A 27,487-nucleotide genomic window follows, 5' to 3' on the forward strand; every position below is an offset into this window, starting at 1 on the left:
ACACTGCTAGATATAACTGTGTGTCATCTGCATAGCTATGATAATCAAAATTAAAGATCTGAAGAATTTGACCCAAGGGTAGCATATACAGGCTGAACAGGAGTCCATGAACTGACCCTTGAGGGACCCCATAGGTCATTGCCATTCGATGAGATTTAACACTTCCAATGGTTACAAAATAACTCCTTTCCTCCAGGTAGGACCTGAACCATTTAAGGACTATTCCATTTAGTCCTACCCACATTTCCAACCTGTTCAGCAGTACATTATGATCTACTGTATCAAAAGTCGCACTGATGTCCAACAAGACCAGAATTGACACCTTTCCCACGTCAGTATTCAACCTTATATCATTTAGCACTTTGATAAGAGCAGATTCTGTACTGTGATGAGTTCAGAACCCTGATTGAAATTTGTCAAAAAGTCTATTTAAATTCAATAAATTGCTGAGTTGATTAAAAATAACTTTCTCAACAATCTTGGCTATGAGAGGGCGATTTGAGATGGGTCTATAGCTTGCTAACATGAAAGAGTCCAGCGTTCTATTTTTTAGCAGAGGCTCAATGGCAGCTACTTTAAGAGCTTTAGGAAACTCGCCTGACTGAAGTGAGCACTTGATTATTTGCTGCAAATCAGCTAGCACAGACTTTGCAATAGTTTTGAAAATGTCAGATGCTATTGAGTCAAGGCAGCTCGTTGATGGTTTCAGCTACTGAACCGTTTTCTCTACAGTTTTTTGGTCAACTGTATCAAATGCTGACATGGTTATAGAGTTTTTCCTGGGTGGCTTCAGATGTAGTATAATTTTATCATTTTGCTGATTTGTGGTAATATTTAACCTGATGGATTGTAATTTTTCACTAAAATAAGCAAATTCATTGCATTTATCTGCTGTTAGGACTTCTGGAGCTATCTGATTCGGGGGGGTTGTGAGCTTGTCAACCACAGCAAACAGAGTGTGAGTATTGTGGAAGTTCTTACTGATGATTTCAGAAAACTGTTGCTGTCGAGCCCTGACTAACTCTTGGTTAAAATTACAATCACTTTGTCTGTAGACGTCATAGTCAATTTAGAGTGTAGTTTTTCTCCACTTACGTTCTGCTTTCCTACACTTTGATTTAGGTCTTTACCATCATTGTTCTCCTCCACGATGTTCTAGGTCGCCTCAAGATTGTCTTAGTTTTAATAGGAGCGACAGCATGCATGACATTTGAGATTTTACAGGTGAAATTATCCAAAGGTTCATCAACTGCCTCAGCATTCACAGTTTGTGACACAGCAATGGTCTCCATAAACTTAATGGTGGTACTGGTAATGGTGGTCATTTATGTACCTTTTCTTAATAGACAGAGGTTGTCTGAACTTATGGAAGACTCTATAATTAAAAAAAATACACAAAAATGGTCAGAAATAGCCATATGCTTAATGTCTACAAATTTCAACATCCTTAGAGATGACCAGGGGCCTCATGTACAAAAGGTGCGTACGCACAAAAATGTGGCGTACGTTCTTTTTCACGGCAAAGTTCAGATGTATCAAGAGTGAAAAGACCGTGGAAATGTGCAGCGCCTCACGCCAACTTCATGGCTGGCATACGCACGTTTCTACAAATTTTTGGTGCTTTGGCGACACTTGCTGCTAGGAAACTGTTATAATATATCTGAGACACATGAACAATTAGCACTGATGAACAATTCATGCCCTACAACATTTGATTTCAACAATGTAAAAGATGAAAGGACTCTGAATTCACTTGTTAACCAGTGTATTTAATGACTCACTGATATTTGTGAGGACTCCTATTTATTGATCAAGGTGATCATTTCTTGTGACTCCAGCACATGCACTGAAAAAAAAGTCCTTTGAATTTACTTAATTTGAACATGTACATTGGTTGCACATGATTAAAATGTGTTAAAGTGAAACATTTGTAGGAGAAGAGGCGTAAATTATCTCATTTTAACACATTTTAATCACATGCAACCGTTCAAATTAAGTACATTCAAAGGACTCTTTTTATCAGTCTTCACGGGTGCAGCAGCAGCCGGTTGCAGCGTAATTCCGTCGGAGACCTTGGGGATGACGGACGAATCCCGCGAACATGTACTGTAGCGCGTGGCTGCGACTGCAGTGATAAAGAGTCCTTTCAATTTACTTAATTTGAACATGTAAATCGGTTGCACATGATTCAAATGTGTTAAAATGACATAATTTACCCTTCTCCAAAAAAAATGCTTTTTTTTCAATGTGCGTGTCCTCTCCTGTGTATTCAAATAATAAATTGAGTAATCAAGAAGGAGTCAAAGTTTTTGATATCCTTTTTGATATGCTGATGTGCTTCTATTTGAATTGAAAAGATTTATTACAAATACCATACATACAACATTTACGCATGAACCTTTATCTCACAGGGCTGAGTGTAGGTTACTGTATGAACATATTTGTTGTGAGTTATAAAAAATATATGGTATTAACCTTGTGGGGTAATTCGAGTCAGCCACATGTGCTCCCAGCACCCCTGAGAGAGCAGCGTCACCCATGATTGCAGCGACTCTCTCCTCAAATGGGGTGAGGCCCCCCGCGGAGGTCCTTCCGTCTGTTTTGGGCACACTTTGGCGGTGGGCAGCTCCTCTCCGCTTCACATCCACCTTAATGTCTGACCACTACTTTTTTAGTTCAGTGTGTGTGCGCTGTTCCGAGCACACAGCATCGACAGCCGCACACGTGCTGTCCCATTCGCTCCTCTTTCGCGTGTTGTTAACGCCGGACGACAGTGTGCCCAAAAGAGGATTTTCTTGCGCGCCTCCACTTCATTGAGCAACTTCACAGGCATAAAAATTATTTTTCTTCATTACCTTGCTCATTTTCCTTTTTTTTCTGATCATTCAGAGATTGGGATCTCTGGTGCAGGGTTCATTTAAATATGATTTGCATATTTAAATGTGGCCGTGGCCAGGGAGGAGTCGGCTATTCCAACATGTGGGCTCATTTCCACGTTGATTAGGATGTACGAAGGAAATGTGCTTGGATTCATGCGTACGCACAGATTCATACATCTGGATATTTTTATGCGTACGTTTTCTGGATTTGAGCGTACGCCATGTTTCTGTAGGAAATCCACGCAAGTCTTTGTACATGAGGCCCCAGGTCTGACCAGATGTGACCTTGAGTGTGGGTTGAACTCTTATTATGTTGAGTTTAAAATTTGCTGAAGTTACCTCATTTAAAATGGTATTACAGCTACTTTCTGTTAACCACGTTTCATTTAGTAACAAAAAGTCCAGATCATAGGTTGTAATGATGTCATTAATCAACATTGATTTATTACCCAGTGACCTGATGTTGAAAAGAGCTAGTCTCGCAGAGATAACTGGAGACAATGGTTTGATCGATTCACATTTTATCCTATTATCCTATTATACTATTTGGATGACATTCTCATTTTCTCCTGCTCCCTTGAAGAACATCACCGTCATGTACGCCAAGTCCTCCAACGCCTCCTTGAAAACCGCCTGTATGTTAAACCCGAAAAATGTGAATTCCATCTCTCCTCCATACACTTCCTGGGCTTCGTTATCTCTAAAGGACAACTACAATCCGACCCTGCTAAGATCCAAGTCGTCGTTCACTGGCCCACCTCCACCATCCGCGAAGAACTGCAACGTTTCCTTGGTTTCGCCAATTTCTACCGTCGATTCATTCGTAATTACAGCAAGGTCGCAATTCCTTTCACTAGCCTCACATGCACCAGCTCCCCCTTTCAGTGGACTCCGGCAGAATCCCAAGCATTTAGTCAACTGTTCACCAGTGCACCCATTCTTTGCCACTCGACCCCTCCCTCCAGTTCGTGGTCGAGGTTGACGCCTCGGACACGGGGGCTGGGAACTACGATGTCGGCAACCAAGAGCTACTGGAAGAGTGGAGGCACTGGTTGGAGGGGACTGAACTACCATTCATCATTTGGACAGACCACAAGAATCTCTCTTACCTCCGTTCCCCCAAACTCCTTAACCCTCGACAAGCTCACTGGGCTCTCTTCTTGAGCAGGTTTAATTTCAGTCTCTCCTTCCGTCCTGGCTCAAAAAACAGCAAACCAGATGCCCTGTCTCGACTATACTCACCCCCCTCCAGCCCTGACGAACCGGAACCCATCCTTCCTTCCTTGTGCTTCATTGGCGCAGCCACTTGGCAGATCGAACAGGTGGTTCAGGAGGCCCAGAAGACTCACCCGGATCCGAAGACCGGGCCTACAAACCGCCTGTTTGTACCCGATTCTGCACGGTCTGACATTCTTCAGTGGGCTCACACCTCCAAACTCACCTGTCATCTTGGCATCACCCGCACCATTCAGTTCATCCAGCAGCATTTCTGGTGGCCCAGCCTTGTACAAGACACCCGGGAGTTCAACCAAGCCCGAAGTAAGTCTTCACACCTGCCCCTAGCTGGGCTGCTGCGTCCATTGCCTATCCCTAACCGCCCTTGGTCCCATATCGCTCTGGACTTTGTTACCGGTCTACCTCCTCCTGAAGGTAATTCTATCATTCTCACTATTGTCGATCGCTTTTCCAAATCCGTCCATTACGTACACCTCCCCAAACTACCATCCGCCTTCAATACTGCTAACCTCCTTGTCCAGCATGTCTTTAGACTCCACGGTATTCCCATCGATATTGTCTCGCACAGAGATCCTCAGTTCTCATCCCTGGTATGGAAGGAATTCTGTAAAGTGGTGGGCGCAGCAGCCAGCTTGTTGTCAGGATATCATCCGCAGACCAACGGTCCGATGGAGCGCGCAAACCAATCCCTTGAATCTGCCCTCTGTTGTGTTGCCGCACGCAACCCCTCCTCCTGGAGCTCATTCCTCCCATGGATTGAGTACGCCCACAACTCCCATAGCAGTTCCACTACCGGCATGTCCCCATTCATGGCTTGCTATGGTTACCACCCCCCATTATTTAAAGAACAGGGGCAGGCATTGCCAGTCGCCTCCGTCAAGGATCATCTCTGGAGAATCTAGGCGGTGTGGAAAGATGTCCGAGCGGCATTGGGCATGTCCGCCGGATGCGATAAAGAACTCGCAGACCGTCATCAGTCCCCGATGCCCGAATCCAAGGTGGGCCAATCTGTCTGGCTTTCTTCTCACGACCTCCCGCTTCAGAGAAAGTCCCGGAAACTCACTCCGCGTTTCATTGGTCCCTTCCCCATTACCAAGATTATCAATCCCACTTCCGTCCAATTGAAGCTTCCACAGTCTCTGAAAATTCATCCCACATTCCAGGTCTCTTTGCTGAAGCCTGTCTCCACCTGCGCCCTGCGCCCTCCAGCCGAACCCTCTCCACCCACCCGGGTTATTGACGACCATCCGGCCTTCACGGTGTCGCGCATCCTCAACGTGAGGCCTAGGGGGAGAGGCTTAAATTACCTTGTCGACTGGGAAGGGTACGGTCCGGAGGAGCGTTCTTGGATTTCCCGGAAGCTCATCCTCGATCCTACTCTTTTGGACGACTTCTACGTGGCTCCAATAATGAGCATTCTTGGTTAGGGTCTTGTAAAAGTGGCTCAAAGTTCATACACTGCCGTGCAGGTCCATTATTGGAGCCGGGAGGGCACTTTGTCTCCTCTCTCCCCTCTCTGTTTTCAGCACCTGTCTTCAATCAGCCTCATCACCACCGGTGTATATAAGCCTGCCTGTTCCCGGAAATCCTCGCCTAAGTATTGTAGCCTCTCACAGCGGTACCATGGCCCACCTTATGTCAAGTAAGCTATACTGTTCCTTGCTTCCCTTGTTAACTCATGTCTCCTCATTCCCAGTGCTCCCCTGTGTTCCTGACCCACGTCATTCCTGCCACCAAGACAGCCGCCTGTTCTGTCCACTCCCTGACACCTGTCCACGCAGCCGCCTGCCAACACATCCAGGACCACCTCTATAACCTTTCCTCAATAAACTGTTCATCATTTTACATCTGCCTCCGCCTGCTCTTGGGTCCAGCTACTCCCCACACGTGAAAGAAAATCTATTTGTATTTTGAGTTAAATTCCATAACTGTGGGAATTGGTTAGGTCGGTTGTACTATATTTCTGTAATATTACTTTGTATTTTGATCTTGTGCGGCGGCTCTTGTGGTGACAATTCATTTTAAAGTATGTTGTTCCATTCCATGAATCATCTGTTCTGTTTTCCAGGAAAAACATAAGAAATCAAAATTTAATGATGCCTGCTTCCCTCCTTTTAGTCTGACAGTCAGTGTTAGTACACCGTACAATGGGTCGTGTGTCCTATATCCATCTTGAATCGTTGCTTGATCCACCCATCAAGTAGGATTGGGATTATCCTGATCTTTAGCATCACAACAATCCTATTACTATGTATTTTGTTAATTATTGATCTTATGCAGCGGCTCTTATCGTGGTACTTCATTTTAAATTATATTGCACTCTGAAATTACATGTTTCATCTGTTCTGTTTTCCAGGAAAAATACAGGAAATCAAAAGGTAATTATGCCTGTTTTGTCATGGGTGTGTGTTCCGGTTTTTGTCTTCCCCCTGTTTCACACACACCTGCTCCGAAGAGCATCTTCACCACCTGTGCCTCGTTCACCCTAATTACCCCTTGTATTTAACCTCGTGTCTCATTCTCTCTCGTCGCCAGGTCGTTGTACCTTGTCGTCGCGTTCCAGCATTCCTTGTTTCCACGTTACAGACTCACAGTAAGACTTGACCCTGTTCCGATTATCGACCTCGCCTTTTTGCCTCATGTTTTCGGATACTGTTGCCTTTTTTGGATTGCCTGCCTGTGTACTGACCTATGCCTGTATATTAAACCTCTCTTTTTTTAAACTGTCCATTTGTTTTGGAGTCGTGCATTTTTGGGTCCTATCCTCATGACATGTTTCCCTCCTTCTCGCCGGACAGTCAGTGTTAGTACACCGTACAATGTGACGTGTGTCCTATCATCACTTTATCCACCTTGAATTCTTGCTTGAGCCACCCTTCAAGTAGGATCAGGATGATCCCGATCTTTAGCATCATAACTAAGCTAAATGTCTACCTTGAAATTTTGACTTTCCCAAGAACAGCATTTGATCGGGATTCTAGGTAGGATTGGATTACCAAATCCATATGCCAATTTCACTCGGGTCAGGATCACATATCCTGGTTTGAAATACCCTATTTTGAGATTTTATCCTTAGCAGACCAATCTGATCCAAATTACTGAGCCCATCTGATTATTGTTCATTGTCTTTGAACATTACAAGTAGAAGGAACCCCTCAGTCAAAAGGTCACTAGTGAGAAGGTAGACATCAAATTTGCTTGGAAAGACGCTTTGGCAAGATACCTGTTACTTGTCTTTTATTGATATAGGTATTTAAATTGTTCCTTCATACACTTTTAAAGTACATAGCTTTCAATACATACACGGTATATACAATACCTGAGTCTTTGACATGTCTTAGGGCTTCATTTTCAGAAAATGAAGACATGTGGCTTTCCGGGGCCTTGGCAGCATGTTGAAAGCTTTTAAAGTGTACACTGCGGGTGTACACGACCAATGCTGACAGCTCTGGACTCATCTTAGACACAGCTGGCTAGAATTACATACAACAAACAACTGGTCACTCCCAATACATCTTCACCTTCACCTTGTCATCTTTCTTCCTTTCATGAATACTGCTCTCAGCTTGGCTGACCTCCTCATCTGACGAGCTGAGGTCTGACAAACTTGATGTGCACTCCTCCGCTGTATTCTCTTTCTTCCCCTTAATCAAGATTTTACCCTTAAGATCCTGCACACAGTACACACAAACACAGCTTACTCACACAAAACGCACAGAAACAAGGTGTTCAATACTTCTGTTACGTTAATTTATCTGTAAGAACAATGTTCCTGGGTCAACTTGAGCAGGGTGTGTTTCATCCAAAAGTGTAAGAAATCTGTCAGAAAAAAATCCCAAAAAACATTGGTTGTATCTCATTATAACTCCATTACTAACCAGTTCATAACAAAATACAGGCCTATTTAGGCCCCCAAACTAGACTACAATAAATACAACTATTATAATTTCCTTTCTATAGGTTATTTCATAAATTGCTAAGGCTACTGTACATTAAATGTCCTGGGGCCTTTAAATATCTAATTAATGACATAAGTATCCTAGCAGCTAGGATACATTAACTACATTTTAAAATTATTACGTTACATTATCACCATTAATATCATCAATCCGCTATATGTGAAACATCAAACCCGGAAAAACAGGTTAGCAGACTTCCTGTGTATGCTGCGCTAACTAGCATAACTTTGGGTTGATGATATGATGGTTTGAATCGGAACTTGTTAAAATGTGGTTTTCTTTATGGCTGGTGTCTTCGGACAAAATCTAAATACATGTACCTCATTTATTTATACAAATATATGATATGATATACAGTATGTCAACACAAACAACAAAGCCTAAACATAGGATATTGTCATCTTTGGTAGCTCTTGAAGACAGCTTGTGTAAAACAGAAGACATTGTAGACATTTAAAGTTCTTACAGTGCTTTATCCCGGTCAACTGCCATAGGGCTCCACCATTTCCCTGAGCCAGAAGAAAGTGCTTCAACTTGTTTTGCCGAATCCAGAAGTTTGTTGAACAAAACCCCTATAATATCTAATAAGCATGTTTTTAAAATGAATAGATTAATAGTTACAAATAGGTATTGGAGCTTGGATATGAAGGTCTGATTAAAACAATGGTTTTTAATCAGTTACTGTATGTGCTTTAACATTTGGCAGAACTAACCTTTCTTTGAAAAAAAAAAAAGTAAGCATTTGGCGGCCTACTTTTAGCTTTCTTTACCTCGTCTGTCTCTCCTTTATCTTCTCTTTTCGTGTGTACTGTGTGTACCCAGACCACTGTGTACCTTGCAACAAATGTGCTGGGTGGAACAAACCATTTGCATTTTTTTGCAAGGTGCGTGTAGGTCATTTTTCTCCGGCCGGGCACTCCGGTTTCCTCCCACATCCCAAAAACATGCATGGTAGGTTAATTGAAGACTCTAAATTGCCCGTAGGTGTGAATGTGAGTGCGAATCGTTGTTTGTTTATATGTGCCCTGCGATTGGCTGGCAATTATTACATTCGCACTCACAGTCACACCTACGGGCAATTTAGAGGTTCCAATTAATGCATGTTTTTGGGATGTGGGAGGAAACCGGAGTGCCCAGAGAAAACCCATGCAGGCACGGGGAGAACATGCAAACGCCACACAGGCGGGGCCGGGGATTGAACCCGGGTCCTCAGAACTGTGAGGCAGACGCTTTAACCAGTCGTGCCGCCACTGCAAAACATATTTTATCTTAATATTTATGACATTGTTTTTTGTAACTGAAATATTTAAATAACATGTCTTAGGGCTTCACTTTCAGAAAATTAAACGACCGAGTCTCAGCCACTGCAGAGCCATAAAAATACACTCTATAAAGGGCGAGCGTCGCCGCCTCTGTGTCTCGGCCGGCTCACGTTCTGTTGGTGGGCCAGCGGTCCAGCGCTTGGTGAACTGTGCTTCACAGTGGTTTGTGCACACTGGGAACTCGTATTGACCGCACCGTGCCGATGTGCCGCCTTGGTCATATTCGGGGGCGGCGAAGCGGGAGTGCGCCGTTGCTCCCCACAGGATGGCGAGAGCACCGCAGTGGTGGAGGTCCTCACCTCTGGGCCGCCGAGTCGTCGGCGCTCCACCGCGGCTTCTTGGAGCATGGCGGGAGTTCTGTGGAGTGTTCTCTCTTATGGCCGCTGAGGAGGACTGGGGCAGCATGTCTGTGTGGCGCAGCGGCGCTGGTGGGATGGCCCTGGTGTCCGTTTAATATGTGTAGGTCATTGTGAGGCACAGTTCACCAGTTCACGAGTGTAATTGTTGCCACTTTGGGATGGCTGAGATGTGATGACTCCCATGATGAAACGCATGCGAGGGATTCGAGTCTGAACTAGGCATAGAAGGGTGACATTGATCTAGCAGGCTCAGTGATATGGGCTAATCAGACCCAAGCTGTTTTCCATATTTAAATTAGGGAAGATGAGAAATCCAATCAGAGCAAAGCTCATTTACATGTCACATAATATAATGAGAATTCCAACTGTCTCAAATGCCAAGTGGAACAAGACCAACTAGATTTGGTTGAAAAAGGATATTCTTGGCATTTCCAACCAAAATTATCATGCAAACCAGATAAAAGGACATCAAGATTCTTCTTTTCCTTTCGGCTTGTCCATTTAGGGGTCGCCACAGTGCGTCATTCTTTTCCATGTAAGCCTATATCCTGCATCCTCCTCTCGAACACCAACTGCCCTCATGTCTTCCCTCACAACAGCCATCAACCTTCTCTTTGGTCTTCCTCTAGCTCTCTTGCCTGGCAGCTCCATCCTCATCATCCTTCTACCAATATACTCACTATTTCTCCTCTGGACATGTCCAAACCATCCAAGTCTGCTCTCTCTAACTTTGTCTCCAAAACATCAAACCTTGGGTGTCCATCCATCAGATGGCTCATTTCTAATTTTATCCATCCTGGTCACTCCGAGAGCAAACTTCAACATCTTCATTTCCGCCAGCTCTGCTTCCTGTTGTCTCTTCAGTGCCACTGTCTCCAATCCGTACATCATGGCTGGCCTCAGCATTGTCTTATAAACTTTGCCCTTCATCCTAGCAGAGACTCTTCTGTCACATAACATAGCCGACACCATCCTCCACCCGTTCCAACCTGCTTGGACCCGTTTCTTCACTTCCTGACCACACTCCCCATTGTTCTGGACAGTTGACCCCAAGTATTTAAAGTTCTCCACCCTTGCTATCTATTCTCCCTGTAGCCTCACTCTTCCCCCACCACCCTTCTTACGTCAGCTAATCTTCATTCATCTTCTTTCCAGTGCATGCCTCCATCTTTCTAACTGTTCCTCCACCTGCTCCCTGCTTTCACTGCAGATCACATTGTCATCTGGAAACATCATGGTCCACGGGGATTCCAGTCTAACATCATCTGTCAGCCTATCCATCACCACTGCAAACAGAAAGGGGCTCAGGGCTGATCCCTGATGCAGTCCCACCTCCACCTTAAATTCGTCTGTCACACCAACAGCACACCTCACCAATGTTCTGCTGCCCTCGTACATGTCCTGTATTATTCTAACATACTTCTCTACCACTCCAGACTTCCGCATGCAGTACCACAGTTCCTCTCTGGGTACTCTGTCATAGGCTTTCTCTAGATCTGCAAAGACACAATGTAGCTCCTTCTGACCTTCTCTGTACTTTTCCATCAACATCCTCAAGGAAAATAAACAATGCATCTGTGGTGAAACCATACTGTTGCTCACAATACTCTGTCCTGAGTCTAGCCTCCACTACTCTTTCCCATAACTTCATTCTGTGGCTCATCAACTTTAGTCCTATGTAGTTCCCACAGCTCTGCACATCACCCTCGTTCTTAAAAATGGGCACCAGCACACTTTTCCTCCATTCCTCAGGCATCTTCTCACTCGGTAGAATTCTATTGAACAAGCTGGTCAAAAACTCCACAGCCACCTCTCCGAGATGCTTCCATACCTCCACAGGAATGTCATCAAGACCAACTGCCTTTCTAACTTGCCCCTTACTAATCATTGCCACTTCTTGGTCCACCTCTTCTACTCTCCCTTCTCTCTCATTTTCCTCATTCATCAACTCCTCGAAGTATTCTTTCCATCTAGCTAGCACACTGCTGTCACCAGTCAACATATTTCCATCTCTATCCTTAATCACCCTAACCTGCTGCACATCCTTCCCATCTCTATCCCTCTGTCTGGCCAGCCTGTATCGATCATTTTCTTCTTCTTTAGTGTCCAACCTCGCATACATGTCATCATATGCCTCTTGTTTGGCCTTTGACACCTCTACCTTTAGCCTGTGTCGCATCTCAATGTATTCTTCTTCTGGAAAAAAGTGTTCACGACATCCATTTGCATCCTGCAAAGTCAACCACCATCTGTCCCTCCAAGTTCCTTTCCTGGATGCCATACTTACCCATCACTTCTTCATTACCCCCATTTCCTTCACCAACATGTCCATTACAATCTGCACCAATCACGACTCTCTCTGTCTGGGATGCTCAGAACAACTTCGTCTAGCTCCTTCCAGAATTATTCTTTCACCTCTAGGTCACATCCTACCTGTGGGGCATAGCCACTAATCACATTATACATAACACCCTCAAGTTCAAGTTTCAGCATCATCACTCGATCTGATACTCTTTTCACCTCCAAGACATTCTTAGCCAACTCTTCTTATATAATAGCCCCGATTCCATTTCTCTTACCATCGACACCATGGTAAAATAATTTAAACCCTGCCCCTAAACTTCTAGCCTTACTGCCTTTCCACCTGGTCTCCTGGACAAACAATATATCAACCTTTCTCCTAATTATCATGTCAACCAACTCCCGAGATTTTCCTGCCAACATTCAAAGTCCTCACATTCAGTTCTAGGCTCTGTGCTTTCCTCTTCTCTTTCTGCCGAAGAACCTGATTTTCACCTCTTCTTCTTCTTCGACTTCCACCCACAGTAGCTGAATTTCCAACGACGCCCTGCAGGTTGACGGCGCCGGTGGCGGACGTTGTTAACCTGGGCCATGACCGATCCGGTCTGGAATTCTTTGGATGAATGTTCATATTTGTGTGGCAAAGTTTTAAGCCGGATGCCCTTCCTGACGCAACCTTCTGCATTTATCCGGGCTTGGGACTGGCCTACAGTTTGCACTGGCTTGTTCCCCCCATAGGGCTGCATTAAAAGGACATCAAGATTATCAAAATTAAATCTAAAAACAGGAATGAAAGGGGACCTTTAAGTAATCTTGGTAATTATACCATACAGCGAACAAAACCCCCAAATTCAATATCCCAAGAACCAATCAACATTCTTTTGAATGTAGAAAATGAGACACTTTTCAGAAAGCCAATTCATGTATTTAATTCATCTGTACAGTTGAAATACTGTACTGTAATATCATTCCACAATATTCGAATTCATTTTATTATTGTTTATTGTATTATGTTCCAGTGAAAGCATCCATCCAGTCATCAATTTTCTGAGCCGCTTCTCCTCACTAGGGTCCCGGGCGTGCTGGAGCCTATCCCAGCTATCATCGGGCAGGAGGCAGGGTACACCCTGAACTGGTCGCCAGCCAATCGTAGGGCACATACAAACAAACAACCACTCGGACTCACATTCACACCTACGGGCAATTTAGAGTCGTCAATTAACCTATCATGCATGTTTTTGGGATGTGGGGGGAAACCGAAGTGCCCGGAGAATACCAACGCAGACACGGGGAGAACATGCAAACTCCACACAGGCGGGGCCAGGGATTGAACCACGGTCCTCAGAACTGTGAGGCAGACGCTCTAACCGTGCCGCCCCGGTGAAAGCAAAGTTGTTAAAACACTGGATTATGCCACTGTTTTTGGAACACCTAGAATTTACAATGCTTTATACATCTAGCACATTCATGAATTTAAACAGATCTGTATAATCTGCATTGGATTGCCTTTTTCAGTTATGAAACATACCTCCGGTGAAGGCAGGATGTTGGATTCGAGGCCACGAATGGCCTTGGTGAGCAGTTTGTCCCCAAGGATGGACTGCAGGTGTCGAGCCATCACCGCCTGCTGCGCCACAGAGCAGTGGTTCTCCAAGGAAAGGATCAGAGGGTAAGGTGATGCCTAGATCATGAAAAAGTGGGTGGGAATTATAAAAAACAGACATGCAAACATCAAAGGCATGAAGGTGACAAACAAAACAAAAAAACATTGTAGGGGGGGGTCTGGGGGTATCCCCCGGGCCCCCGCAGAGAGTTTTTTTTATTTTAAGATAAATGAAGCAATCTGGAAGACTCTGAAGAGTACAATAAGGCAATAAATAAATAAATAAATAAAAATTCTTCATGCATAAAAACCTATTTACACCACTCAAGTATATGTTGATGTACAAATTTAAGATTCCAATTAAATTTGCCTAATTTCTTTGCTTTTTTGTTCTGGCCTATAGAACTTGAGCCAGGCCCAACTCCACCTGCACCTGCACTTCTTCAATCTGTGCCACATGAATAGCATCCTCCTCTTTAAGCACTCATTCTGTAAAATAATTTACAAAAATAATTGTCTGTTTCACTTCATTTTTCACTATTACCAACATCAAAGGCTAATCCCAAATGCATCCTCCAGGAAAATATTAAGTACAATATTTTTATGTTTTATTGTCCATTTCTGAATTTGAAGTTAGTTCATTCTGTGTTGTGAAATAATCCTTAACATCGCTCCTTTGCTTAATACATTTAACATTAACATCCGTAAACTAATTAGATCATTGTAGCCGCGTTTCCCAAATAATACAATATGTACTAGCGGATCAACTCTTGTCGTTGATGTCACGTGTGCTTTGTGGGTCCACTGGGACCACAACCAGGGCCACGACACGCAGCACGGCAGCGTGAAAATTTAAAAGAACAGTGCAACAAATACAACAACGGCTGATTTGATGAGCAAAAATGTTGCTTAAATGTAAGAGTAGCAATAGAGGATGTCCGCTCCAGAGGTGGGTAGAGTAGCCAAACATTGTACTCAAGTAAGAGTACTGTTACTTGACAATAATGTGACTCAAGTAAAAGTAAAAAGTAGTCCTCCAAAAAATTACTTGAGTCAGAGTAAAAAGTACACAGTGAAATAATTGAGAAAATAGTGAGTAACTTTTGATTTTTTTAACCACAGCCATGAACATCAATAAAAAATTATTATTATTTTTTTTAAATGTGTGCATGTGCAAATTCGGATTTTGCTGTGTGTGAGTGTGTGTGCGCGCACAGTCAAAACTACAACAACACAGCTGCAATTTACTGCACGGTGTTTTCTAAAGTTATAAGTGAGCTGAAATATGCAGATTTGGCCAGACAGTGCCAGACAAATACTACAATACATGAAAGCTGTTGTTTTTGTTCGTCAGAATGTAAACGAGAGTCGTGTGCCGTTGCCTTCATGGTAACGACGACCTTCCCAAAATGGTGGCCACTCAGGCACGACGTTCAGCCTGTCTGGCTCCTTCTTTTCATTTCGGCTTGTCCCGTTAGGGGTCACCACAGCGTGTCATCCTTTTCCATGTAAGCCTATCTCTTGCATTCTCCTCTATTACACCAAATGCCCTGATGTCTTCCCTCATGACATCCATCAACCTTCTCTTTGGTCTTCCTCTCATTCTCTTGCCTGGCAGCCCCATCCTCATCATCCTCTACCAATATACCGACCTCTCGCCTCTGGATGTGTCAAAACCATCGAAGTCTGCTTTCTCTAACTTTGTCTCCAAAACATCTAACCTTGGCTGTCCGCTCTGATGAGCTCATTTGTATTCCTACCCAACCTAGTCACTCCGAGAGAGAACCTCATCATCTTAATTTCCACCACCTCCAGATCTGCTTCCACCACTGTCTTATAAACTTTGCCCTTCATCCTAGCAGAGACTCTTCTGTCACATAACACACTTGACACCTTCCTCCACCCGTTCCAACCTGCTTGGACCTGTTTCTTCACTTCCTGACCACACTCACCATTGCTTTGGACTGTTGAAGTATTTAAAGTCCTCCACCCTTGCTATCGCTATCATTTTTCTCAATGTCCTTTTCTCCTTCTTTCATGTCCAACCTGTCATACATGTCATCATATGCCTCTTGTTTGGCCTTTGCCACCTCTACCTTTGCCCTACATCACATCTCAATGTATTCCTTACTCCTCTCCTCTGTCCTCTCAGTGTCCCGCTTCTTCTTAGCTAACCTCTTTCCTTCTATGATTTGCTGTACTTTGAGGTTTCACCACCAAGTCTCCTTCTCCCCTTTCCTGCCAGAATATACACCAAGTACTCTCCTGACTGTCTCTCTTATCACCTTGGCTGTAGTGGTCCTGCCTTCTAGAAGCTCCTCCTTTGCACCAAGAGCCTGTCTCACCTCTTCCTGAAAAGCCGCCAAACACTCTTCCTTTCTCAGCTTCCAACACATGGTCTGCTCTACCTTTGTCTTCTTAATCTTCCTCCCCACCACCAGAGAGTCATTTTACACACCACCATCCTATGCTGTCTAGCCACACTCTCCCCTACCACTACTTTACAGTCAATAGCCTCCTTCAGATTACATCATCTGCGCAAGCTATAATCCACCTGCGTGCTTCTCCCTCTGCTCTTGTAGGTCACTTTATATTCCAGCCTCTACTGGAAAAAAGTGTTCACTACAGCCATTTCCATCCTTTTGGCAAAGTCTACCACCATCTGTTCCTCCAAGTTCCTTTCCTGGATACCAAATTTACCCATCACCTCTTCATCATAACTGTTTCCTTTACCAACATCTCCATTACAATCTTCACCAATCAAGACTTGCTCTCTGTCTGGGATGCTCAGAACTACTTCATCTCGCTCCTGCCAGAATTTCTCTTTCACCTCTAGGCTACATCCTATCTGTGGGGCATAGCCACGAATCACATGATACATAACACCCTCAATTTCAAGTTTCACCCTCATCACTTGATCTGATACTCTTTTCACTTCCAAGACACTCTTAGCTAACTCTTCCTTTAAAATAACACCTACTCCATCACTCTTCCCATAATTTAAACCCTGCCCCTAAACTTGTAGCCTTACTGCCTTTCCACCTGCTCTCCTGGACACACAATATGTCAACCTTTCTCCTAATCATCATGTCAACCAACTCCTGAGATTTTCGTAACGTTCAAAGTCCCAACATTCAGTTCTAGGCTCTGTGCTTCCCTCTTCTCTTTCTGCCAAAGAATAAACTTTCCCCCTCCCATTCGTCCTGGCTTATCTAGTGTTAATACCTATGCCCAGGAAACCCAAGAGAAGACCCTGTGTGAGGTCATGTGACTTTCTTGTGTCGTTTGATTGGTGAACTAGACTTACACGTCACTAGCGCTTCAATTGGATTGGTGCGAACAGCGCCCAATACGGAAGTCGAAGTTGTAGTTTCGCGCACAAAATAGTTGATAAATAAGCAATAATTGATAAAGAAAAGTAGCAAGCAACATTTAGATCATTGTAACGGAGTAAAAGCATCATTACTTCTTAACAGCAGAAGCGGCGGAAGTGTTTTTTCTGGTCTCGTCAACTCCTGTGATTTAGGAGGTCCCGAGCGCACAGGCGGAACCTCAGTCCAATGCGCTCGCATATTAGTCCGCCGCAGAGTAATATTACAATTCCATCTGTGTGTGGATGGTGGATGTGTGGAATGGATCTAGCTGCCAGTATTCAAGGAGTACGAAACAGTCTATGACGACAGTGACAGCGACCTCCCCCAGGAAAAACTAATCGGCTCTATACGATTCAAGAAAATGGCCTATTTTGAGAGTTCAAAACAGCGAATTTTGCCAAAAGGCAACTGATTTGCATGGATGTAAAAATTATTATGAATTGTTGACCAAGGAGAATTCTGTATTGTCTGTTTACATACAGTACTAACAATGTGTTGATGTAATCTGTAAAAGAACCATATACAGTACATTGTAAGTAGGCCCAAATATCATACCGGATTGGACTAGATTACTTTATGACCTAGTGCCTCACCCAACTGATTTCGACTTTGTCCTTTTGATCACCACCCAGAGCTTGTGACCAAAGGCGAGGGTAGTAATGCAAATCAACCAGTTGAGCTTTACCCTTTGGATCAATTCTGTCCACCCAAACATCTTGGTGCAGCATATGCACGTTTACTGGAATGTCCTCAGGATACTTAAACTCCTTGACGCGAGGCAGGACTTCACTCCCAACCTAAAGCATGTAATCCACTCTTTTCTGACCGAGGACCAAGGCTTCCTACTCGGAGGTGCTAATTCCGATGCCAGATTTTTTTTACACTAGCCGGGTTTACATGGAGCCTTGTATTCCGATTAGAATCGGGTTAGTAGTCCAAACTGAATAAGAATGTTCCATATAAACACCTCAATGGGAATAAAAAGGCAGAATCTGAATTGGAATTTCATTTAGATTCACAGTGGTGGAATATTCCATCCATACATTTTCTGAGCCGCTTCTCCTCACTCGGGTCGCGGGCATGCTGGAGCCTATCCCAGCTATCATCGGGCAGGTGGCGTGTACCCACACCCTGAACTGGTTGCCAGCCAATCGCAGGGCACATACAAACAACCATTCGCACTCACATTCACTCCTACGGGCAATTTAGAGTTGTCATTTAACCTACCTTTCATGTTTTTGGGATGTGGGAGGAAACTGAAGTGCCCGGAGAAAACCCACGTAGGCACGGGGAGAACATGCAAACTCCACACAGGCGGATTGAACCCCGGTCCTCTGAACTGTGAGGCAGATGCTCTAACAAGTCGTCCAACGTGCCGCCGTGGTGGAATATTGCTTTTGTCAAATGGATCATAAGTAAATTTTTGTTATGTAAACCGTGAATCAGAATGGTGTTGGGCTGCGCTGTCTGCGCATGCTCCGTCTTGGCCTAAATATGCGGTGAGGTCACCATTTACCAACTTGAAAACATTGCGGCTTCCTACCAGAGCTGGTCTGCAATGATGTTTTTAACTACTTGTAAGTTTTTATTGAGCTGTTGCTTTAACAAAAAACTGTGTTAAATAAAAGTCTTCATCGGACGGGTTAGAGGAGATGAACGTGAAGCTAGCCAGTGGGACGTTCTGATGGTCCAATCCAGTCTGTCGCGGGGCAAAAAAAAAATTAAAAAAACTTTTCTGGCAGGAGCTCTTCCAGCCTGCGGAAAAAAAGCCACGTTTGCCATAGTGCAAGATAAGGAAATTAAACCCGGCTTTTGTCTGTGTTTGTACGTTCACAAATAAATATTTGCAATGTAGTCTTTTTTTTTTTAAATCCAAAAACATTGACAGAAATACTTCACACTGCTGTATTTAAAAACTGACTAACAGCTGTCAATGAAGTCAGTCAGGTAAAATATTTGCAATGCAAACATGGCTGCAGAGAGCACAGTATAAAAAAGCAAAATAAAAGCAAATACATATACAAACTCTAGAATGTGATTTTGTAACACGTTAAATATAACATTACATCATCGCACATGGGGAATAAAACATCCATTAAAAGCATGTGAGTGGGTGTTCTCTCAAGCTGGAGAACATGACAAAAACTGTAACCGCGTCAAGGCCAAGACATTAGAAAAACTTGTCTTTTTTAATAAATACATTTACGTATAAATAAATGTAGACGCCTGCAGATGACTGTAGATGTGATTTATTGTTCTCAGATTTGTAGTTGAACAGTGTAAGGCTTCAGACTAATGTCCCTATTGCATTTTCCAGCTGATAAATCACATCGATAGTCATCTGCAAGCTCCTTTTGCACTATTTAGGTACATCATCTCAATAAAAAAGAATAAATATATTCAAATTTAGCCGGCACGGTAATCAACTGGTTAGCACATCTGCCTCACAGTTCTGGGGACTGGGGTTAAAATCCCGGCCCCGCCTGTGTGGAGTTTGAATGTTCTCCCCGTGCCTGGGTGGGGTTTCTCCGGGCACTAAGGGTTCCTCCCACATCCCAAAAACATGCATGGTAGGTTGACTGAAGACTCTAAATTGCCTGTAGGTGTGAATGTGAGTGCGAATGGTTGTTTGTTTCTATGTGCCCTGCAATTGGCTGGCGACCGGTTCAGGGTGTACCCCGCCTCCCACACGAAGATAGCTGGGATAGGCTCCAGCAGCCCGCGACCCTAGTGATGTTAAGCGGTAGGGAAAATGGATGGATGGATATTCTAATTTCTTGAAATATACCTGTATATAATAAAACTCCCTACCTCAAAGACTGTCTGCACCCAGGTTGGTATTGCAAATGAGAATCAGTTCTCAATTGCCTCACCTGGATAAAGGCTTAGGTTTTAAAGGTATCATACATTTTTTAAATTAAGATTAAGATATAAAACAAGACAACTTGAAATCTTGAAATTACAGCATTTTTAAAAATCCACTAGGTGTCAGTATTGAGCAACATGAACCTCATTTGCTTAAGCTACCCTGAACTAATAGGTGCGATGGAAACACAAACCACATGGACCACAGGAACCTTTTGCTACCAGTTTCTGGGTTGGTTGGTGGAAAATCCCCAAGTGCACATTCTTTGAAGACATCTCATCCACTAAAGGTTGGTAGCATCGAATGAATGCAGACTGATGGGCACGGCTGTCGTCACGGCAAACACCATCCAGCACGGCACTATGTTTGTACCATTTTAATCAATGACAGTCTCATAACTTAGTATGTTTTGAGCATATTAAATTAGTGATTGAACATAATTTTGGGAAGCTGTTGTGTTCATGTGAGTGTGCAACGGTATATGGTAGCAATATAAGGTAAAATACCAGGTTGAACAAAACGCTGTTTGAAAACTCAAGCAAGACAGCAATTTTGTTTTTCATCCATCCATCCATTTTCTGAGCCACTTATCCTTACAAGGGTCGCGGGAGTTCTGGAGCCGATCCCAGCTATCTTCGGGCAGGAGGTGGGGTACACCCTGAACTGGTTGCCAGCCAATCGCAGCGCACATACAAACAACCATCCACACTCACATTCACACCTCTGGGGCAATTTAGAGTCTTCAATTAACCTACCATGCATGTTTTTGGGATGTGGAAGGAAACCGGAGTGCCCAGAGAAAACCCAGGCCGGCAAGGGGAGAACATGCAAACTCCACACTGGTGGGGCCGGGGATTGAACCCCTGTGAGGCAGACGCTCTAACAAGTCGTTCACCGTGCTGCCCGTTTTTGTTTTTATTTCCTGAACAGAAGTCATTTTGGAGTTGGGGGGACAGCCCAACAGCGACAATATACAGGAGAAAAAACGAGTAAATACTACTACTTTATAGTACAGTACATTCCTTTGTCCACACCAGCTGGACAGAAAATTTGGTCTCAAGTTCTGTTGATTACGTACCACCGAGACATGGTGGCATATTGATTTTGGCAATGTCCATCCATCCATCCATCCATCCATTTTCTACCGCTTATCTGAGGTCGGGTCGCGGGGGCAGTAGCTTTAGCAGGGACGCTAAGACATCCCTCTCCCCAGCCACTTCACCCAGCTCTTCCGGGGGGATCCCGAGGCGTTCCCAGGCCAGCCGAAGGATGTAGTCTCTCCAGTGTGTCCTACGTCGTCCCCAGGTTCTCCTCCCGGTGGGACGTGCCCGGAACACCTCACCAGGGAGGCGTCAGAGAGGCATCCTAATCAGATGCCCCAGCCACCTCATCTGGCTCCTCTCGATGTGGAGGAGCAGGGGCTCTACTCTGAGATCCTCCTGGATGACCGAGCTTCTCACCCTATCTCTAAGGGACAGCCCGGACACCCTGCGGAGGAAACTCATTTCGGCCACTTGTATCCGGGATCTTGTTCCTTCAGTCACGACCCACAGCTCGTGACCATAGGTGAGGGTAGGAACGTAGATCGACCGGTAAATCGAGAGTTTTGCCTTCTGGCTTAGCTCCTTCTTTACCACAACAGATCGATACAAAGTCCGTATCACTGCAGATGCTGCACCGATCCGTCTGTCGATTTTCCCGTTCCATTCTTCCCTCACTCGTGAACAAGACCCCAAGAACTCCTCCACTTGCGGCAGGATCTCATCCCCGACCTGGAGAGGGCACGTCACCCTTTTCCGACTGAGGACCATGGTCTCAGATTTGGAGGTGCTGATTCTCATCCCAGCCACTTCACACTCAGCTGCGAACTGCTCCAGTGAGAGTTGGAGTTCAAGGCTTGATGAAGCCAACAGAACCACATCATCTGCAAAAAGCAGAGATGCAATACTGAGGCCACCAAACCGGACCCACTCTACGCCTCGGCTGCGCCTAGAAATTCTCTCCATAAAAGTTATGAACCGAATCGGTGACAAAGGGCAGCTTTGGTCCAACCCTCACCGGAAACGAGTCCGACTTACTGCCGGATATGCAGACCAAACTCTGACTCCGGTCGTACGGGGACCGAATAGCCCGTATCAGGGGGTTCGGTACCCCATACTACCGAAGCACCTCCCACAGGACCCCCCCCCCGAGGGACACCGTCGAACGCCTTCTCCAAGTCCACAAAACACATGTAGACTGGTTGGGTGAACTCCCATGCACCATCGAGGACCCTGCTAAGAGTGTAGAGCTGCTCCACTGTTCCACGGCCAGGACGAAAACCACACTGCTCCTCCTGAATCTGAGATTCAACTTCCCGACGGACCCTCCTCTCCAGCACCCCTGAATAGACCTTACCAGGGAGGCTGAGGAGTGTGTTCCCCCTGTAGTTGGAACACACCCTCTGGTCCCCCTTCTTAAAAAGGGGGACCACCATCTCAGTCTGCCAATCCAGAGGCACTGTCCCCAATGTCCACGTGATGTTGCAGAAGCGTGTTAACCAGGACAGCCCTACAACATCCACAGCCTTGAGGAACACCGGGCGAATCTCATCCACCGATGAGCTTCTTAACTACCTCGGTGACCTCAACCCTAGAGATAGGAGAGCCCGCCTCAGAGAACCCAGACTCTGCTCCCTCATAGGAAGGCGTGTTGGTGGAATTGAGGTGGTCTTCGAATTATTCTCCGCCCTGGCTCACAACGTCCTGAGTCGAGGTCACCAGCGCCCCATCCCCACTATACACAGTGTTGATGGTGCACTGCTTCCCCCTCCTGAGACGCCGGATGCTGGACCAGAATTTCCTCAAAGCCGTCCGGAAGTCTTTCTCCATGGCCTCACCGAACTCCTCCCATGCCCGGGTTTTTTCTTCAGCGACCCAGACGCAAGACCCATGTGACTCAGCTTACTTTTGAAACGAACCTCGCAAATTCCAAATTTGGAAGAATGCAGCATTGATGAGGCGGTTCAGTGCGGAGAGACGCCAGCTCCCACTACATTGACACACTTCTCAAAGTACAGTGCCGTGAAAAAGTATTGTCCCCCTTATATTTTTGTATCGTTTCCCCACTTTGTTTAAGATCATCAAACAAATGTAAATATCAGACAAATATAACCCAAGTGAACTTAAAATGTTTTAAAATAAATTTCATTTATTAAGGGGGAAAAGAAATCCGGTACCTGGCCCTGTGTGAAAATCTAATGGTCCTCTAAACCTAGTTAGCTGGTTGGGCCATCCTCAGCAGCAACAATTTGAACCCCGGTCCCCAGAACTGTGAGGGAGATGTGCTAGCCAGTCGAGCACCGTGCCGGCTGGAACCTGCCATGGATGCAAATTCTGCCCAGTCTCTTCCTTATTTGGTAGGAATCTTGGTAGGCCGGCCACTTCTGGGAAGGTTCACCATTGTTCCATGCTTTGTCCATGTGAGGATAATGGCTCTCCCTATGGTTTGCTGACACCCTAAAGCTTCAGAAATGGCTTTCTTAACCCTTTCCAGACTGACAGATGTTAATTACTTTATTTCTCCATTGATCTGGAATTTCTTTGGATTATGTCATTTTGTTGCAGCTTTTTTAGATCTTTTGTCCGGCTTGACTTTGTCGGACAGATTCTTTTGTGATTTCTTGATTGAACAGGTCTGGAGGTTACCAGGCAACTCATTTTATGAACAGTACAACCACCATAATTCCTGAATAGTCTCTCACATAACTCCCATATCCACTCCCCAATAAATATAAGACCCACTTTACTGCCATGCAGGATTTGATGGGGCCCATACATTCACAAGTTAATGCGTTCATTAACAAAAACAATTGAACTCTTCTAACTAATGTATTTAGTAGTAATTTGAAATATTATATATTTTGAAAGCAGCTGCACTGTTAACATTTATAGTCCCTTTTATTAAATTCAAATAACCTTATGGATTTTTTTTTTTAAAAACTCAACTCTTTTACACTTTTAAATGTTTACTTCAGCATTTACTTTTGAGTTGTTTGCAAATACCCAGCGGCTTCAAATGGAACTTTTCAATTGCTATTAAATTGGAGTAGTTATTTCATCAAGCTTTAATCATCCATTCATCCATTCTATGCACCGCTTATCCTCCTGATGTGTCACTTTAGGATGTGCTGGAACCCAACTCAGCTGACTTTGGGCAAGAGGCAGGGCACACCCTGAACTGCTCACCAGCCAATCGCAGGGCACATATACTGTAAAAACAACCAACCATTCACACTTACGGGCAATTTTTAGAGTCTTTTCGTCGAATCTACCTTGCATGTTTTTGGAATGTGGGAGGAAACCGGCGTACTTTTAATCATTTTAAACATAATTATTCAACAAAACAATTGTGGCTAGTAAAAGTTCTGTTGATTACGTACCACCGAGACATGGTGGCATATTGATTTTGGCAATGTCCATCCATCCATCCATCCATCCATTTTCTACCGCTTATCTGAGGTCGGGTCGCGGGGGCAGTAGCTTTAGCAGGGACGCTAAGACATCCCTCTCCCCAGCCACTTCACCCAGCTCTTCCGGGGGGATCCCGAGGCGTTCCCAGGCCAGCCGAAGGATGTAGTCTCTCCAGTGTGTCCTACGTCGTCCCCAGGTTCTCCTCCCGGTGGGACGTGCCCGGAACACCTCACCAGGGAGGCGTCAGAGAGGCATCCTAATCAGATGCCCCAGCCACCTCATCTGGCTCCTCTCGATGTGGAGGAGCAGGGGCTCTACTCTGAGATCCTCCTGGATGACCGAGCTTCTCACCCTATCTCTAAGGGACAGCCCGGACACCCTGCGGAGGAAACTCATTTCGGCCACTTGTATCCGGGATCTTGTTCCTTCAGTCACGACCCACAGCTCGTGACCATAGGTGAGGGTAGGAACGTAGATCGACCGGTAAATCGAGAGTTTTGCCTTCTGGCTTAGCTCCTTCTTTACCACAACAGATCGATACAAAGTCCGTATCACTGCAGATGCTGCACCGATCCGTCTGTCGATTTTCCCGTTCCATTCTTCCCTCACTCGTGAACAAGACCCCAAGAACTCCTCCACTTGCGGCAGGATCTCATCCCCGACCTGGAGAGGGCACGTCACCCTTTTCCGACTGAGGACCATGGTCTCAGATTTGGAGGTGCTGATTCTCATCCCAGCCACTTCACACTCAGCTGCGAACTGCTCCAGTGAGAGTTGGAGTTCAAGGCTTGATGAAGCCAACAGAACCACATCATCTGCAAAAAGCAGAGATGCAATACTGAGGCCACCAAACCGGACCCACTCTACGCCTCGGCTGCGCCTAGAAATTCTGTCCATAAAAGTTATGAACCGAATCGGTGACAAAGGGCAGCTTTGGTCCAACCCTCACCGGAAACGAGTCCGACTTACTGCCGGATATGCAGACCAAACTCTGACTCCGGTCGTACGGGGACCGAATAGCCCGTATCAGGGGGTTCGGTACCCCATACTACCGAAGCACCTCCCACAGGACCCCCCCCCCGAGGGACACCGTCGAACGCCTTCTCCAAGTCCACAAAACACATGTAGACTGGTTGGGTGAACTCCCATGCACCATCGAGGACCCTGCTAAGAGTGTAGAGCTGGTCCACTGTTCCACGGCCAGGACGAAAACCACACTGCTCCTCCTGAATCTGAGATTCAACTTCCCGACGGACCCTCCTCTCCAGCACCCCTGAATAGACCTTACCAGGGAGGCTGAGGAGTGTGTTCCCCCTGTAGTTGGAACACACCCTCTGGTCCCCCTTCTTAAAAAGGGGGACCACCATCTCAGTCTGCCAATCCAGAGGCACTGTCCCCAATGTCCACGTGATGTTGCAGAAGCGTGTTAACCAGGACAGCCCTACAACATCCACAGCCTTGAGGAACACCGGGCGAATCTCATCCACCGATGAGCTTCTTAACTACCTCGGTGACCTCAACCCTAGAGATAGGAGAGCCCGCCTCAGAGAACCCAGACTCTGCTCCCTCATAGGAAGGCGTGTTGGTGGAATTGAGGTGGTCTTCGAATTATTCTCCGCCCTGGCTCACAACGTCCTGAGTCGAGGTCACCAGCGCCCCATCCCCACTATACACAGTGTTGATGGTGCACTGCTTCCCCCTCCTGAGACGCCGGATGCTGGACCAGAATTTCCTCAAAGCCGTCCGGAAGTCTTTCTCCATGGCCTCACCGAACTCCTCCCATGCCCGGGTTTTTTCTTCAGCGACCCAGACGCAAGACCCATGTGACTCAGCTTACTTTTGAAACGAACCTCGCAAATTCCAAATTTGGAAGAATGCAGCATTGATGAGGCGGTTCAGTGCGGAGAGACGCCAGCTCCCACTACATTGACACACTTCTCAAAGTACAGTGCCGTGAAAAAGTATTGTCCCCCTTATATTTTTGTATCGTTTCCCCACTTTGTTTAAGATCATCAAACAAATGTAAATATCAGACAAATATAACCCAAGTGAACTTAAAATGTTTTAAAATAAATTTCATTTATTAAGGGGGAAAAGAAATCCGGTACCTGGCCCTGTGTGAAAATCTAATGGTCCTCTAAACCTAGTTAGCTGGTTGGGCCATCCTCAGCAGCAACAATTTGAACCCCGGTCCCCAGAACTGTGAGGGAGATGTGCTAGCCAGTCGAGCACCGTGCCGGCTGGAACCTGCCATGGATGCAAATTCTGCCCAGTCTCTTCCTTATTTGGTAGGAATCTTGGTAGGCCGGCCACTTCTGGGAAGGTTCACCATTGTTCCATGCTTTGTCCATGTGAGGATAATGGCTCTCCCTATGGTTTGCTGACACCCTAAAGCTTCAGAAATGGCTTTCTTAACCCTTTCCAGACTGACAGATGTTAATTACTTTATTTCTCCATTGATCTGGAATTTCTTTGGATTATGTCATTTTGTTGCAGCTTTTTTAGATCTTTTGTCCGGCTTGACTTTGTCGGACAGATTCTTTTGTGATTTCTTGATTGAACAGGTCTGGAGGTTACCAGGCAACTCATTTTATGAACAGTACAACCACCATAATTCCTGAATAGTCTCTCACATAACTCCCATATCCACTCCCCAATAAATATAAGACCCACTTTACTGCCATGCAGGATTTGATGGGGCCCATACATTCACAAGTTAATGCGTTCATTAACAAAAACAATTGAACTCTTCTAACTAATGTATTTAGCAGTAATTTGAAATATTATATATTTTGAAAGCAGCTGCACTGTTAACATTTATAGTCCCTTTTATTAAATTCAAATAACCTTATGGATTTTTTTTTTTAAAAACTCAACTCTTTTACACTTTTAAATGTTTACTTCAGCATTTACTTTTGAGTTGTTTGCAAATACCCAGCGGCTTCAAATGGAACTTTTCAATTGCTATTAAATTGGAGTAGTTATTTCATCAAGCTTTAATCATCCATTCATCCATTCTATGCACCGCTTATCCTCCTGATGTGTCACTTTAGGATGTGCTGGAACCCAACTCAGCTGACTTTGGGCAAGAGGCAGGGCACACCCTGAACTGCTCACCAGCCAATCGCAGGGCACAT

The 27,487-nt window shown here is 45.0% G+C and overlaps 1 protein-coding gene across 1 annotated transcript in view; it reads right to left on the reverse strand.

Annotated features, from left to right (window-relative positions):
• The window catches only part of LOC133417772 (1-phosphatidylinositol 4,5-bisphosphate phosphodiesterase delta-3-A-like), a 93,424-nt gene that overhangs the window by 31,851 nt on the left and 34,086 nt on the right, over positions 1–27,487 (reverse strand). The window contains exons 9-11 of the mRNA XM_061705872.1: positions 13,585–13,737; positions 7,691–7,786; positions 7,435–7,588 (exon numbers count right to left, since the gene is read on the reverse strand). Coding sequence (XP_061561856.1) covers positions 7,435–7,588; positions 7,691–7,786; positions 13,585–13,737 — 403 coding nt within the window. The remainder of the gene's footprint in view (positions 1–7,434; positions 7,589–7,690; positions 7,787–13,584; positions 13,738–27,487) is intronic.

Source organism: Phycodurus eques, chromosome 19 (assembly GCF_024500275.1).
Source record: "Phycodurus eques isolate BA_2022a chromosome 19, UOR_Pequ_1.1, whole genome shotgun sequence".
Classification (NCBI taxonomy): Eukaryota; Metazoa; Chordata; class Actinopteri; order Syngnathiformes; family Syngnathidae; genus Phycodurus; species Phycodurus eques.